Source organism: Carassius gibelio, chromosome B5 (assembly GCF_023724105.1).
Source record: "Carassius gibelio isolate Cgi1373 ecotype wild population from Czech Republic chromosome B5, carGib1.2-hapl.c, whole genome shotgun sequence".
In the NCBI taxonomy this organism is placed as follows: Eukaryota; Metazoa; Chordata; class Actinopteri; order Cypriniformes; family Cyprinidae; genus Carassius; species Carassius gibelio.
The window spans coordinates 23,674,903-23,690,411 of NC_068400.1; the positions used below are offsets into that span (position 1 = coordinate 23,674,903).

Here is a 15,509-nt window from a genome sequence, read left to right on the forward strand (position 1 = left end):
TAGTTTTTAAAGGCATGTCTTGAAGGGATTACATCACTTGCTCACCATTGGATCCTCTGCAGTGAATGGGTGCCGTCAGAATAAGAGTCCAAACGGCTAATAAAAACATCACAGTTTTCCACAAATATTCCACACGACACCAGTCCATCAATCAATGTCTTGTAAAGTGAAAAGCTGCCTGTTTGTAATAAACAAATCCATCATTAAGACATTTTTAACATTAAAACTATCACTTCTAGCCAAAATATAAAGCCAGAATCCATAATAACGCTTCCTCCAGTGATTAAATCCATCCCTTGTTGTCCTCTCACATCAAAATCCACCAAAATATGTTTAGAAGTGTTTTGGACTCGTAAACACTTGTGCATATTTCTCTCCTGATTTAGATTAAATGACTTTTCACTGAATTTGAAGTTTGAAGTTAATAACATCTTAATATTAATTAATATCATTATTGTGATATTTCTATCAGCTGTTTTGACTCATTCTGACGGCACCCACTCACTGCAGAGGATCCATTGGTTAGCAAGTGATTTAATGTAACATATCTCCAAATCTCGTCTGATGAAGAAACAAGGTGATACATTTTCAGCAAATATGTATTTTTCGGAGTAAATGCTCCTTTAAGGCAAAACTAAAAAGCAATTTTGTTAAAATGGTTTTTTTTTTCCAGAATATGCTGAGTTTTTGCATTGCAAAGGGAAGAAGTTTACAGATTTTGATGAGGTTCGTCAGGAAATTGAAGCAGAGACCGATCGCATCACTGGCCAAAACAAAGGCATTTCACCGGTTCCTATCAATCTGCGCGTCTGTTCGCCTCATGGTACTTACATTCATGGACATGCAGACATTTAACCGTTATCATATCTAAATATTCTGTTACATAATACCCATGCATTGGGAAATATCACATATAATCCTCTTACCCCTTGTTTTCATCGCCAGTTTTGAATCTCACCCTTGTGGACTTGCCTGGGATGACCAAAGTGCCAGTAGGGGACCAGCCGCATGACATTGAGTTTCAGATCAGGGAAATGCTAATGCAGTTTGTGACGAAGGAGAACTGCTTGTTGCTGGCCGTGTCTCCGGCCAACTCTGACCTGGCCAATTCAGATGCCCTCAAGATTGCCAAGGAGGTGGACCCTCAGGGTGGGTCATCATCCAGCAATGAATAAAAATGTTCAAATATATTTGCATACTTGCAGGCTTACCTTGATCTGAGATTTATAAAGCTCTTTTCACTGTAAAATTGTATTTGTTCATGCGTCAATGTTTGTGTGTTTCTGAGTAGGTTTGAGAACTATAGGTGTGATCACTAAATTGGATTTAATGGATGAAGGAACCGATGCACGTGACATCCTGGAGAACAAGCTTCTTCCTTTACGTAGAGGTAAAGTCAGTGTGCAAAGAGAAAGCATTCATACTCTTTCCACATAAATAGTGGGTGGTCACGGAAAATGTTAAATAACAATGAACAGTAATTCCAAGGCCTGAATGAGTGAAGATAATGTTATTTCATTTTTTTCATGTATAATTTAAAATATTCAGATGGTTAAATGGCTAAATATGTCTCTCACCAATGTAATGGTCATTTTTATTCAAGGGAATTAAATAATTACATCATTTAAAAGGGCTGTAATGGAAAATAAAATACGAAAAAAGAGAGAAAAGTTGTAAAAGCACATAATATTTTTATTCCCCCGAAAGGATTCCAGGAAACTGTTAGTTAATGTTAATGTTAAATGTCTTGTCACATTCTATTACAAACTGAATTACTTGAATCACACGAATTATTTATTTTACATTAAAAATGGCAAAATTTGACAAAATTAGATATTTTTTGGTGTTACTGTCAATCATTTAACTTTTCTGTTATAAACCGTTGATAAATATTTAATGTGTAACTACTTACAGTTACTTACAGCTTTCCTTACAGAGCAATGTATAATGGAGTACAGCAGAGCAGCATCAAGCATATCAAAAATTTGGGGGGCAGTGATGATAAATCAGATTTATTCGCCACTACATGGTAAATAAATCTGTCTGGTCTCTTGAAAGCAAAATGTATAAAGAGGTCAGGCATTTATTTATATATTTGTCTGTAAGGGCACTCAGACACCAGAATACTTCAAAAGATCCAGGAGAGCAAGAAATGGCTATTAAACCTGCAACACACTTCAGGGAGAAATGTTCTGCAGAGAACATTTTTGCGTTTGATGCCTTTGATGCACTATTAAGTCTAAGTCTGCCAGTGCATTTTAGCAGCTGCTATTCTCTCTGCACTTATATATGACCTTTCTCCCCCATTATTCACATTACATTTACATTTACTTTTTAATAATTTAGCATACGCTTTTATTCAGATTGTCTTTTATACAGACAATAGGAGCCATCAACCAACTAAAGAGAAACAATGTATATCAATTAACTAAAACTGTGACAGTAAAATAGAATAGAAAGTGTTAGTGTTAGATGCTCAAGTGTAGATGGAAGAGATGTGTCTTTAGCCATTTCTTGAAGATGCTTGGATCGAGTTAGGCAGGTTCTCCACCAGAAGAGAACATTGTTATAACATTATTGGTTACTTGTCACATAGCATATTCTTTTTATTCAGTTACTTACTGGATAACACACTTCCCTTCAAAGGGAAGACTAGTTTATTCAATGAACTTATTTAAATTAAGGGAATTAAGATGAAAAAAAAAGTTATTTTGAATAAATGACTTGCTGGATTTAAAGGGGTCATATGATGCGATTTCAAATATAAGATCCCTGAGGTTGCAAAGACTAAAGTCTCAAAACCAAAGAGATATTCTTTATAAAAGTTAAGACTCTGCCACCACATCCCCCTAAAGGCTCATTCAAACACCCCCCCACATGTCTACATCACTATGTGGAAATATTTGCGTAATGCCGCCCAAATGTTCACACAAAGAAAGAAGGCATGGTTTCAGTAACCTCAGTTCATGTCAGGGAGATTCCTTTGTGTATGAGAAAACAAAAGCACTTCATCTGGCCTTCAGAAAAGTAAATGCATTTAGGAATCTTTAAGATTACTTACAACAGAACAGCAATGCATTTTATGGATGACCGTTTCGTGAACCTAGGAGAGGAGGTCATTCTGACCTTACTACCACAATCTGGTGCTTCTGAATCGGCTACTGGAAGTATGTTGTGTTAATATTTTAAGTATTTGCTATTGACTGCGTAAATGCAGAGTTTTGCGTGTTGTGTGTGTGTGTGTGCGCTCGCACATGTGTGTGTAAGAGAGAGAGAGAGAGAGAGAGAGACAGGGTCACACAGTGGAGTCAGCTGTCTTAACCATCCCTGGATTGTGTACTGTAAACACATACGAGCTTCATCACTGTTTCTGTTGCTCTTTTGGCTTGAATTGATGGTAAAACTAACAACATTATTAACTGTCTTTACATTTATTTTGAAAGATGAAGCTCGTAATTATGGAAAGGGGCGTAACATTTCAGACGAGTGCTTGCGGTGATCAGCCAATCACAATGCACTAGGTAATTTGGCCAATCAGAGCAGACTGCTCTTGTCGGAAGGAGGGACTTTGAGTGAGGCGGGGCATAGAGGACCTACAATAATGTACAGTATTTTAAAAATAATGTGTTTTTTGAACATTAAGGCATGTCAACTTATTCCATTACACCAAATACACAAAATAATTATCTTTAAAAAAGCATCATATGACCCCTTTAAGTTATTATTTTAGACAATAACAAGCAATAGCGTGCTAAAGAAAATTAAATTTATTGTTAGGGTCAGTAACAATAACAATAAACAGTATAGGCATATAGTATTTATTGTTACTATATGCAACAACAGATGAGCAACTCCTTCACAACTGAAAATTAAACTCTAACACGTCTTTCTCTTCACTGAAAAACATCAAATTACACTTAATTTCACCATTTGCTTTCCTTATTGCAGTTAGTTCCCATATTTCCTCATAACTTAACATTTGAGAGCTAAATAGTAAAATGTGGGATAGTCCACCTTGTGAAAGTAATTCAACAGCTATAGTTCTACATTTTCAGAAAGATACTGAGTTTAAAGTTAATTGTTGACTATGTTTGGTCACGCTGATTGTCTATAACAATTTCAAACTGGATGCACCCTGTAGGCTACATTGGGGTTGTGAACCGCAGTCAGAAAGACATTGATGGCAAGAAGGACATCACTGCTGCAATAGCGGCGGAGAGGAAGTTCTTCCTCACCCATCCAGCCTACCGTCACCTGGCCGATCGCATGGGGACTCCGTACCTGCAGAAAGTTCTTAACCAGGTTGAATGACAGCGAGAGTCGCCCATGCAATGTTTTTTATATATCCCACTGCCATTTTGATAAAGAAGAACATAGCCTTACGTATATTGTTATTTATAAACAAAGCACTAAACATGTTTACTGTAAGAGAGATTCCGACTAGTAACCAAGGGTTTCTTCTCATTTAGCAATTAACTAACCACATCCGAGACACTCTGCCAGGACTGAGGAACAAACTTCAGAGCCAGCTACTGTCCATTGAGAAAGAGGTGGAGGAGTACAAGCACTTCCGCCCTGACGATCCTTCCCGCAAAACCAAGGCTCTGCTCCAGTGAGTCTGATATGTTACAAAGAGTTCTATTTTAAATAAATTATGTTCTCTCCAATATTTTACATCTGAAAATGAGCAAACTTCTAAATTGCCTTCAGAGGAATTTGCATTTTAAAGTATATTAAAATAAAAAATATACGAGAACATTTAATATACTTTAAAAAGTACATTTTAAAGTATATTAAAACCAATTTGCAGGGTCACAAGTGGACAACAGTTATTATAAATCATAATAATAGTGTAATAATATTTCAGCATATTTCTGAGCAGGCTTCTTTCAAAAGCATTCAAAATCTAACCGACCCCAGACTTTTGAACAGTTATATGTGTGTTTGTCTGTTTCTGTGTGAAGGTATGAATCTGTAACACTGTTCTCTGGTTTAAAGGATGGTGCAGCAGTTTGCGGTGGATTTTGAGAAGTGCATTGAGGGTTCAGGAGATCAGGTGGACACAGTGGAGCTGTCTGGAGGTGCGAGGATCAATCGCATCTTTCACGAGCGCTTCCCCTTTGAGCTGGTTAAGGTAATTTCATCATACTGTTGTACTCCAAGAACAAAATTGCAGTATATCCTCTTAAATGATATCAAGTAGGTGTTTCTGTGTCTGTTAATGATGACTAGATGGAGTTTGATGAGAAAGAGCTGCGTAAGGAGATCAGTTACGCCATCAAGAACATCCACGGTATCAGGTGTGCAGACACACACAGTCACACACATTCAACAGTGAGATCAAACTCGCTTTGATGTTACTGTGACATTCTGAGCTACTGCGTGCTGGATTTAAAGTACTGTACAATGAGAACCATGCCATGAAATATGAGTTGCAGTGACAAACATCTGTAACGCACGTCGTTTAGATCTCTGATTGCTCTGTTCATCCCTTTCACTGTTCAGAACCGGTCTGTTTACTCCAGACATGGCATTCGAGACTATTGTTAAACGGCAGATTGCAAAGATCAAAGAGCCATGTCAGAAATGTGTGGACCTTGTCATCACTGAGCTGGTCAATACAGTCAGGCAGTGCACCAAGAAGGTAAAACCCCACAGCTTCACATACACGACAAGTCAAAGGTTTGGGGTCGCTACATTTTTTTATTCTGCAAGAAAGCATTCATTTCTTTCTATTCTTCAAAGAATTTTGGAATCATGTTTTCCACAAAAGTATTCAGCAGCAGATCTTTTTTTTTTTTTTTTTTTGACAGTAATAGTAATAAGAAATGTCTCTTGAGCACTAATTTAGCATTTTAGAATTATTTCTGAAGGATCACGTGGCACTGAAGACTGGCGCTTTTACATCACAGGATCATATTACATTCTTGTCACGTGTATTATTCTATACAAGTAGGGGAAAAGTGTTACATTGTGGTCTTAAATTGTAATCACATTATTAGTGTTTCACTTTATTTCTGATCAAATAAATAGAGCCTTGGGTAAGCGACTTCTTACAAAAACATGAAATAATCTTCCTGACACCAAATTCATGTTTACATTTTCCATGTACTGTATATAACCCTATATGATGCCACTTTGAGTGACTTTAGCCTGTATCAAGAACATGTAGGTCATATTTAACCCCTGAATAAAATATTATTAATATTATTAATTGAAGAAAGTTGTTAAATATGATTAATAAAAAAAAAAAAAATTGTATGTGTTTGAATTGTAAATGGACTGCATTTATATAGTGAATTGAATTGTGGCATTATTTGGATTCACACAAAAATATCAAAAAAAAATATACATTATTTAAATAGTAAAATATTGCATTTCCCAGAATACATTTCATTTATATAAAAAAAAAAAAAAAAAAAAATTGAGAAACATTGTGCTAATTGTCAGGTTTAGGCAAGGGAGGAACTCAGGTGCAGACAGGGATTCTCAAACAAAGGGTTTATTACAAAAAGGGGAAAACAAAACCCACGAGGGGGAAAACAACAGCTAGGGCAGGAACTAAACAACTTAACAGGGCAGGATTGATAAGACAAACAAACTCTTGACACTAACTACAAACACTCACGGTAATACAAGGACTTCAGAGGGTACAGCACAATCTCACACACGATCACATAAGTAGAACACATCTGAGAAACACATAAGTAACACAATGAACCGACGCAAGACAGAGCACACTAGGAGATCTAAATAGGGGGAACAATTAAGACACGACAGGTGACACAGATAGGGCAATCACGACACGACTAGGATAACAAGGGGGGCGGGGCAAGGGAACGAGACAACACAAGCACATGGCCCAAAGACAAGGCCATGCGCTTGTACACAAAACAAGGGTCTGTCATGATCCTGCCTCAAGACTAGGAAAAATCAAGGACACAAGGGCAGGATCATGACAGAACCCCTCCCTTAAGGAGCGGCTTCCAGACGCTCCTCAAGGGAACATCAAACACGGGACATGACTGACATGACAGACTGGGACACAGACACAAACCAACAAGACATGACTAATAATAACAAAGGCAAACATGAAAACACAATGGCAGGGTTAGGGTGACATAACAAAAAAAACAAACAGGGAAGGGGAGGGGGCGGGACCACAAAGTTCATGGGGGACAGACCAGGGCGGGGGGGTGGGGTAGGAATCTTAGGAGGACAGGACGAAGGCTGACGACGGGGGGTACGGGCAGGTCTGGGTGGTGAGGGGCGGGGAGGGGTCTCAGGACAACTGACAGGGGACATGACAGGAGCAGACAAGGGACGCGGGGCAACACTTACGGGACGCGGGGCAACACTTACAGGACGCGGGGCAACACTTACAGGACGCGGGGAGACGACAGCTGGACACGGGGGAACAACATCTACTGGACACGGGGGAACAACATCTACTGGACACGGGGGGACCACATCTACTGGACACGGGGCCACATCAACAGGACACGGGGCCACATCAACAGGACACGGGGAGACAACGGCTGGACACTTAGGACTTCTGGGGACAGGGTCAGGGGACAAAACAGGACTGACGGGGACTTCTAAAATTTGGACAAGACGGGACAAATAATCAGAAAAAGCCTTAGCAGCTAGGATAATAGGCAGCTCCTTATGGGATGAGACCGACTGTACAAGAGTCTTTGCTGCAGAGTCGGCCGCGGCTCTCTCCTCCGCTCTCACGACTGCAGCTCTCTTCTTTGCCGGCTCGGGCACGCTCACTGTTGCTGGCTCGGGCACGCTCACCGCTGCTGGCTCGGGCACGCCCACCGCTGCTGGCTCGGGCACGCCCACCGCTGCTGGCTCGGGCACGCCAGCTCTCTCCGCTGCTGGCACGGGCACGCCAGCGCTCACCGCTGCTGGCACGGGCACGCCAGCTCTCTCCGCTGCTGGCACGGGCACGCCAGCTCTCACCGCTGCTGGCACGGGCACGCCAGCGCTCACCGCTGCTGGCTCAGGCACGCTCACCGCTGCTGACTCGGGAGGAGACAGGGTCACAGGACCGGCAGGCCCCTTCTTCTTCCTCTTCCTCCTCGGGCGCGGTGCAGAGGCTACAGCTGGGTCAGAGGCGGGTTGGGGGAGTTTGGTCTCGGACAGGGCAGACTCGGACGCCGAAGACTCTGAAGCCGACTCCCATGAAAACAGTCTCCCTCGTTTCATGGGGAGACTGCTGGCTGAGGAGGGCACCTCAGGACTCTGGGAGGGGCTTGCCTGACCCCCCAGGGTTGCCACGGCCAGGACACGACCCTCCGGGATCGCCGGCAGCTGGGTAGGTGGGGACCTCTGGGGCTCCTCCTCTCGCCCGCTCACTCCGGAACGACCTCCCCTGGTCCCCCGGAACACCACAAGGCGAGAGCCCTCAAAACAATCTCGCTGGCTGGCTGATGCCATCCAGCATTGCCTCCTGTCTGCTGAGTTCCTTGGTGGTCGGTTCATTCTGTCAGGTTTAGGCAAGGGAGGAACTCAGGTGCAGACAGGGATTCTCAAACAAAGGGTTTATTACAAAAAGGGGAAAACAAAACCCACGAGGGGGAAAACAACAGCTAGGGCAGGAACTAAACAACTTAACAGGGCAGGATTGATAAGACAAACAAACTCTTGACACTAACTACAAACACTCACGGTAATACAAGGACTTCAGAGGGTACAGCACAATCTCACACACGATCACATAAGTAGAACACATCTGAGAAACACATAAGTAACACAATGAACCGACGCAAGACAGAGCACACTAGGAGATCTAAATAGGGGGAACAATTAAGACACGACAGGTGACACAGATAGGGCAATCACGACACGACTAGGATAACAAGGGGGGCGGGGCAAGGGAACGAGACAACACAAGCACATGGCCCAAAGACAAGGCCATGCGCTTGTACACAAAACAAGGGTCTGTCATGATCCTGCCTCAAGACTAGGAAAAATCAAGGACACAAGGGCAGGATCATGACACTAATGAGAATGGGAGGTTTGGTTAATTGTCAGCTAAATAATGCAAAACTGTTTCCCAGCAATTAAATGATTATTTTTACATTAGGCTTCATTGTCTTAGTGCATTTAACAATTTATTATTTTGGGAGGTGAATATCATTCAGACAAGTTTTTCCGTGAGCTCCATTCATGAACTGATAATCACTGAAATCTCTTTCCATTTGTCTGCAATAATAAGATTTGCTTGAACAATAAGCCCCGCTTATTGTCTCAGCCTTTGTAATTGATCCAGTATGTTTTTTTGGGGGGACAGCTGGCTCAGTACCCCATGCTTAGAGAGGAAATGGAGAGGATTGTCACCCAGCACATTCGAGATCGAGAGAGTCGCACCAAGACCCAGGTACCTGCTTACCCTCACAAATACAAGCTCATGAGGTAAAACCAAGCTATACTTTCAAATGAAAAATAAATAGTGACGGGTATTCTTTCCCTGCCATTAGGTCATGTTGCTAATTGACATCGAGTTAGCATACATGAACACCAATCATGAGGATTTCATCGGTTTTGCAAAGTAAGAACATTGTTATCCATTTACTAGCATTTACTTCATTTACTAACCCTCCAACATAACTGTGAGGAGATCACTGGGTTCATTGAAACTAATACTGAAAATGTCTTTCAATGACTGCTTTCTGCAGAGCTATTCAGAAGACTAAAGAACCATCATTAAATGAGCTAAGGCTAAAAGCCTTTTTCAAAGGCTCAGTGATGATAGACAGATTGAGATTGTGTCCTCTGTGATCCGTAGATATGCACAGTAGATCTACAGACTGATTCAAATACACATCCTAAATGTGACTGTACAGTCATTTTGCAGTTTAAAAGTGTCTGTCCGCCATACATTTCAGTTGATATTCTAATCTTCTATCAGTTTCGACCTTTATAAATCAAATCCATGGGATTTATTATTGAATCTGATCACCACTTTTGTCTGGTTTGTCTTATTGTGAGTTTGATAAAAGACTAGTATGTGGGCCAGCATATGCAATTTGTCTTTCCAGCTTTTGCAGTTTAATTGGTAAAGGTAGTTAACTAAAGGTTGGAATACATTACACTGCTTTTGTACAGATCTCTGGCTGGATTTGTAGTCCGGACAATGCTAGCTGCCAAAAGTCAGAGTCAGTCAGCAGTCGGAGCTGACCATATTCAAAGAAAATCGGTTAGTGTATGATGGACACCAACTCCAGTTTTTTTAGCTTTAAGCTGATTCCATCCGATCGAATGATGTCAATATAAGTCGATTTTAGAGCACATATTATTTTATTTAACATGCATCTCTTAGAATTGAGTCAGGTTTCTGCAAGAGTTTGTTGAGAATGACTTAAAAGCCTTTGGGTCCTATTTTAACGATCTGAAACGCAAGTGTCAAAGCGCGAAGCGCAAGTAAGTTTGTGGGCGGGTCTCGGCGCTGTTGCTATTTTCCCGGCGGGATAAATGGCTCTTGCGCCCGGCGCAAATCTAAAATGGGTTGGTCTGAAGTAGCTTCATTATTCATAGGTGTGGTTTGGGCGTTACGTGAAATAAACCAATCAGAACTTCATCCAACATTCCCTTTAAAAGCAGGTGCGCAAGTTCCATTATGGATTGCTATTATTATGGCGTATTTACCAGGCGCACGCCAGGAGCGGTTCACAGCCGAGGAGACTGATGTTCTTGTAAGAGCAGTGAAAGACAGAGAAGTTGTGTTGTATGGGGATGGGAGAAACCCACCCAAAATAGCGTCGGTTAAACAGGCGTGGGAGGAAATAGCCACAATTGTTTCATCGATTTTTTTTTTCCTGGTTCTTGACGGACAAACCAATTTGTCAGATGTCCTTAAATACATATATGACCTCAAACAGGTCTGATCCTTAATTACTACAATTAGCCTGAATAATTTGTAAGCTAGATTTATGCCTATTTTTTCACATCTTCGTGGCACACCACAATGATTTCCGTCATCTCATGTGTTAATATTTTTTTTTAAGTGTAACAATTTATGATTTGCAAAAATAACTGTTGCATCTGTGTAGATTACATGAGCAAAGTGTATGCGCGTTGTGCACGCTATACATTATGGTCAAGCATGCGCCCTTAAAATAGCATAATGAACAACGCGCAACGCGCCACTGACTTTAGACTAGGTTTTTTTCTGGTCAGTGGCGCAATTGTTTAATGGTACAGCAAAATAGCACCAGGGATTGTTTGCGCCGGAACACGCCTCCTTTTTTGCGCTGAACCGCCCAGGGAGCGCAAGTTCATTCACTAGTTTAGCGACGTGCTTCTGTGGAGGGAAAAGCGCGCTTTGCGCAGGTGCAAAATAGGAATGACACATGCGTCGGTGTACAAAGTCAATTGCGCTGGGTGCAAGATAGGGCCCATAGTGTGTGATTGTCAGTCATTTAGTGCATGATGACCAAAATTGGCAAGTCGTCCCCTTGGAATTATAAGGCTCTATCTGACATTTTTGTCAAAATTGAGTTATTCACATATTCTTATTCTGTGACAATTTATTTACATTATGTGATGTTTTATTTTAAGTTGTGTACATTTTGGGATTTTTTATTGAAAAAATTAAAAGGTTCTATCTACAGAAGTCTATGGAACACAAAAACTTTAAAGCTCAATATCTCAAAACTACTCAGAACGCAGATAGAACCGTATAATTCCAAGGGGACGAAGTAAATAATGTTTAGTTTTTTCAAATTTCAGATGGTGACATTGATGACCCCCAAAATTCAAACTCATGCCAAATGGTCTTGTGTCTATTAGATTTCCATAAGATCCAGTTGTTTTGTGCTGTTTATAGATATAGATTTTTCTTTCTTTCTGTGTATCACTTCAGTGCCCAGCAGAGAAGCAGTCAGATGAATAAGAAGAAGGCTGCTGGCAATCAGGTAAGCACAAGGCAGAATGAACAGATGCTGCGTCCTGCGTGCATCATCACACAGCCCGGACAGATGTTTGCTGCCTCACTCAAACATTACTTATGTAGGAACAGCAGGCGCAGCTCTATAATTGGACACTGCATCACTCAGTCTCATGTCATTTTATGAGATTTTAATGATTGAGAACAGTGGTGGGTGTTGTTTGTAAAATGTTCTTTAAAAAGTAAGAAATAATTAGGAAGAGCTTGGTTGAAAAAAGTGCTTCATTAGCCACTGGCAAACATGAATAACACAAAGAGTTTTTATTCATATTCGGTTTTTTATTGTGTCATGTTTTTGTGTTAGTTAGCTGTATTTTTTTAAAGTTATTATTATTTTATCAAAACAACCCAACTGCAGTTTGATTGATATTTATTGGAATGCAGAATAAAAAAAATAAAATAAAAAATAAAACATGATTTTTAAAAGTGGAGGTATCTGTTTTTGCAGTTATTAAATAATATTTAGAGTGACCATGCAATTACTATATATCTGATACATAAATCCTCTAGTATACCAAAATGTGAAGCTGAAGAAATGTTTGATAGAGAGGTTTCTGACAGTCATCTTGTAAAAAGAGAGAAGCCCCGTTTTTTGTTTAGCTTTTAAAACTTTGCAGAGCATGACAATTTTTTTTAACTAAATTAATAAAAATATAAGAAATTATATCTAATATGTGATCTGTTTAAAAAACATGGGCATGATAGGTCTACCTTTATTTTAGACTGAATCTTATAAAGCATTTTCCAGCAGTTTTTAAACTTCTAAATATATGTGTCATGATATCTGTTGTTATTCATCATGAATATCATGAATTATCTTACAGCAAGTTCTGTGTAGGTTTTTTGTGTGTCTTGTGTTAGTGCTGTGAACTAGTTACTGAACTATCCTAGCATCTTTCTGCTACTTTTGGATTCTGTACATCTTGTCTATTCTCACTGCTGCCTTTTCCAGTTTATAATTACCTATCTTAAACCCTGTCTTTGCTTCGCTACTGTTGCTATGCCAACGCGCCTCAGGATGAGATAATGGTAAGTGTGCATTGACTGTGACCTCTTTGGTGTGTGTGTGTGTGTGTGTCTGCTAAAACACATTGGCCTTTTAATATAAAATATAAAAAAATAGCTTGGCATATTGATTATTGTAGTCCTCATTATGGTGTACTTGTTTAAGACAAAAACACAAATAGCTTTTTATGATCATTAATTTATCCTGACATTTTCCGGTAAAGTTGAGTGCTTTTGCACTGGAGAGGCTGCTGTGGAACTAAATAAGGTTTGCAGTGCAAACCCATTGCACTCCTGAGAGCTGCAGCTCATCTGCTAGAGACGCGACGTTCATGAATTGGTTTCTCAGAGAACAAATGCTCTGAACAAATATACTGTAGTACACCTTGAATGCACTCTAGGTTACTTCGGGTAAAAAGAAGTCTTCCTGATGTAATGACAGTAAAGTCTGAGAGCGTACACTAATCAATCACAGTAGACAATTGTGTACTAAAAGTTACAAAAATATTTTTTTTACATTTACACCTGAAAATAAAGAGTTTTAAAGGCACACCAAATGCTAAAAAAATGGTGAAATTCATGTAGATTTTTAAATCCATTGTATTTAAATTGTAATACTGATCATATTTTTTGTCATCTTTATTTTTAATAAGTTATTAACTTTTACCTTGTGTATTTTTACTTATGTTTTTTCTCATGCTAACCAAGTCTGCATTTTCTTGTAACAAAAATACAGTAAAACCAGCAATATTGTGAAATATAATTACAATTTAAAATAACTGTTTTCTATTTTACTATTTTTATTTTGTGGAAACCATGATGCATTTTCAGAAATCCTTTAAAATGACAGTATTTGTTTGACATCATTTTGATAATGAATAAATATATATAAAAAATAAAATAAAATCGTACTCTTCGCCTATTTTAACTGCATAGGGTTTTGACTAATAGTTGCAGGCTTTTGGACCTGGCTGTATTTGCAATGATCTTTTAATTTGTTCTTCTGTGAAATCCCACAATCGCATACATATCGTTTTCAAATGTATGATATTGGGTTCTGGATCACTTGATTCTGATTGGTCAATCAAAGCATTCTGCATTCAGATATTTTGTAATCATTATTAAACTGCATAATTGGTCATTTTCCCAAATGATTTCCTAGATTGCAGTGCAAGTTCCTCTTAATTATTGATTTATTGTCCATTTATTTATATATTTGTCTTAACAGTACATGATCCTCTACGTGCCATTTGTTTGCCTTCGTCTAGGTGATCAGAAAGGGTTGGCTAACCATCAATAATATTGGCATCATGAAAGGAGGAGCCAAGGAATACTGGTTTGTCCTGACAGCTGAGAATTTGTCCTGGTATAAAGATGACGAGGTGAGTGCCCTCTGTTTCTTCTGGGTTGTTTTTTTATTTAACAGTGCTTTATCTGAAGCAACTTACAGTATAATTTCTACAGGGCCGGTCGCCCTGGAGCGGCCTTGTTTTCTTTTCTTTTCATATAATGGGCTCTGTATTTTAGTATTATTTCCACAAGAAGTAAGGCTATATTTAGTCTATTTCACAATGAAAGCATCTTATCCTACCAGTTACCCCATGCTGTAAATGCACCGCAACACTGGATCCAAGAATAGAGAATTGAGACGGATGAGGTCATACAGTATAAATGAGTGCAGAAGTTCTGTTTCTTATTTTCATAATGGCCAGGAATTTTGTCGTCTTGTCGGTCTGATCAAGCACAGGTGTTAGGGTACTGTCGCGACCCCCACCCTACCCCCACTGTCAGTTCGGACCTGAGGCATGAGGAGAAGCAGACCAGGGGCTTCTGGGAGGGCTGCTCTGGGGGTTGGGAAGGTGGCATATGGTTTTCATTACCAAACATACCAGATTTTGGTCCAACACTTCCCAAAAGCCCTCGCTCTAGTTAGTTTAGGCATGCAGAGAAAGTCCTTTTGAAACAAAGGAGTTCCTGGTCCAAAATGACTTACTGTTCAGAAAAAAATATACATTTTGTATTGTTGTTTTTTTTTCATTTAATCTCCTCATTTTTAAAAACCACAGTTATGTCCTGCTTATGCCAAAACTATTTCCTTGTGGTCCAAGCGGATGAAATAAGAGTCCAAACAATGACAATTACATACAGAGAACAGACTTTTATTTTCCATCAAATCATCATTTCACTTTCCATCAAGTAAAATTTCTCTTTCTTTCTCTCTTTCTCTCTTTTTCTTTCTTTCTTTCTTTCTTTCTTTCTTTCTTTCTTTCTTTCTTTCTTTCTACGTTTACTCTTCTATAGATATCTGTTGTTTTATATGCATCTAACACTATATATTCATATATATCATCTATCGTTATATAAAACATTAGATGTCTACATGTACATTTAGACATTTAGCAGATGCTTTTATTCAAAGCGACTTACAAATTAGGACAATAGAAGCAATCAAAAATGTCTATAGAAGAGTAATAATTTTTCTATTACGCATACTATAGATAGAAAGACAGATACATACATGGATAGAGACATGATAGATGTATGTATA

General features: G+C 39.4%; 1 protein-coding gene across 9 annotated transcripts in view; it reads left to right on the forward strand.

Annotated features, from left to right (window-relative positions):
• Positions 1–15,509, forward strand: part of dnm1b (dynamin 1b) — a 40,942-nt gene that overhangs the window by 7,150 nt on the left and 18,283 nt on the right. For all 9 annotated transcript variants that reach the window (XR_008154148.1, XM_052557713.1, XM_052557714.1 and 6 more), the window contains exons 3-15: positions 674–823; positions 946–1,149; positions 1,292–1,390; positions 4,142–4,302; positions 4,470–4,612; positions 4,999–5,134; positions 5,233–5,300; positions 5,506–5,644; positions 9,302–9,388; positions 9,489–9,559; positions 11,873–11,924; positions 12,974–12,985; positions 14,230–14,343. Coding sequence is in view for 8 of the 9 variants with exons in the window: in XM_052557713.1 (XP_052413673.1) it covers positions 674–823; positions 946–1,149; positions 1,292–1,390; positions 4,142–4,302; positions 4,470–4,612; positions 4,999–5,134; positions 5,233–5,300; positions 5,506–5,644; positions 9,302–9,388; positions 9,489–9,559; positions 11,873–11,924; positions 12,974–12,985; positions 14,230–14,343 (1,436 nt within the window). In the remaining variant the exon portion in view is untranslated. The remainder of the gene's footprint in view (positions 1–673; positions 824–945; positions 1,150–1,291; positions 1,391–4,141; positions 4,303–4,469; positions 4,613–4,998; positions 5,135–5,232; positions 5,301–5,505; positions 5,645–9,301; positions 9,389–9,488; positions 9,560–11,872; positions 11,925–12,973; positions 12,986–14,229; positions 14,344–15,509) is intronic.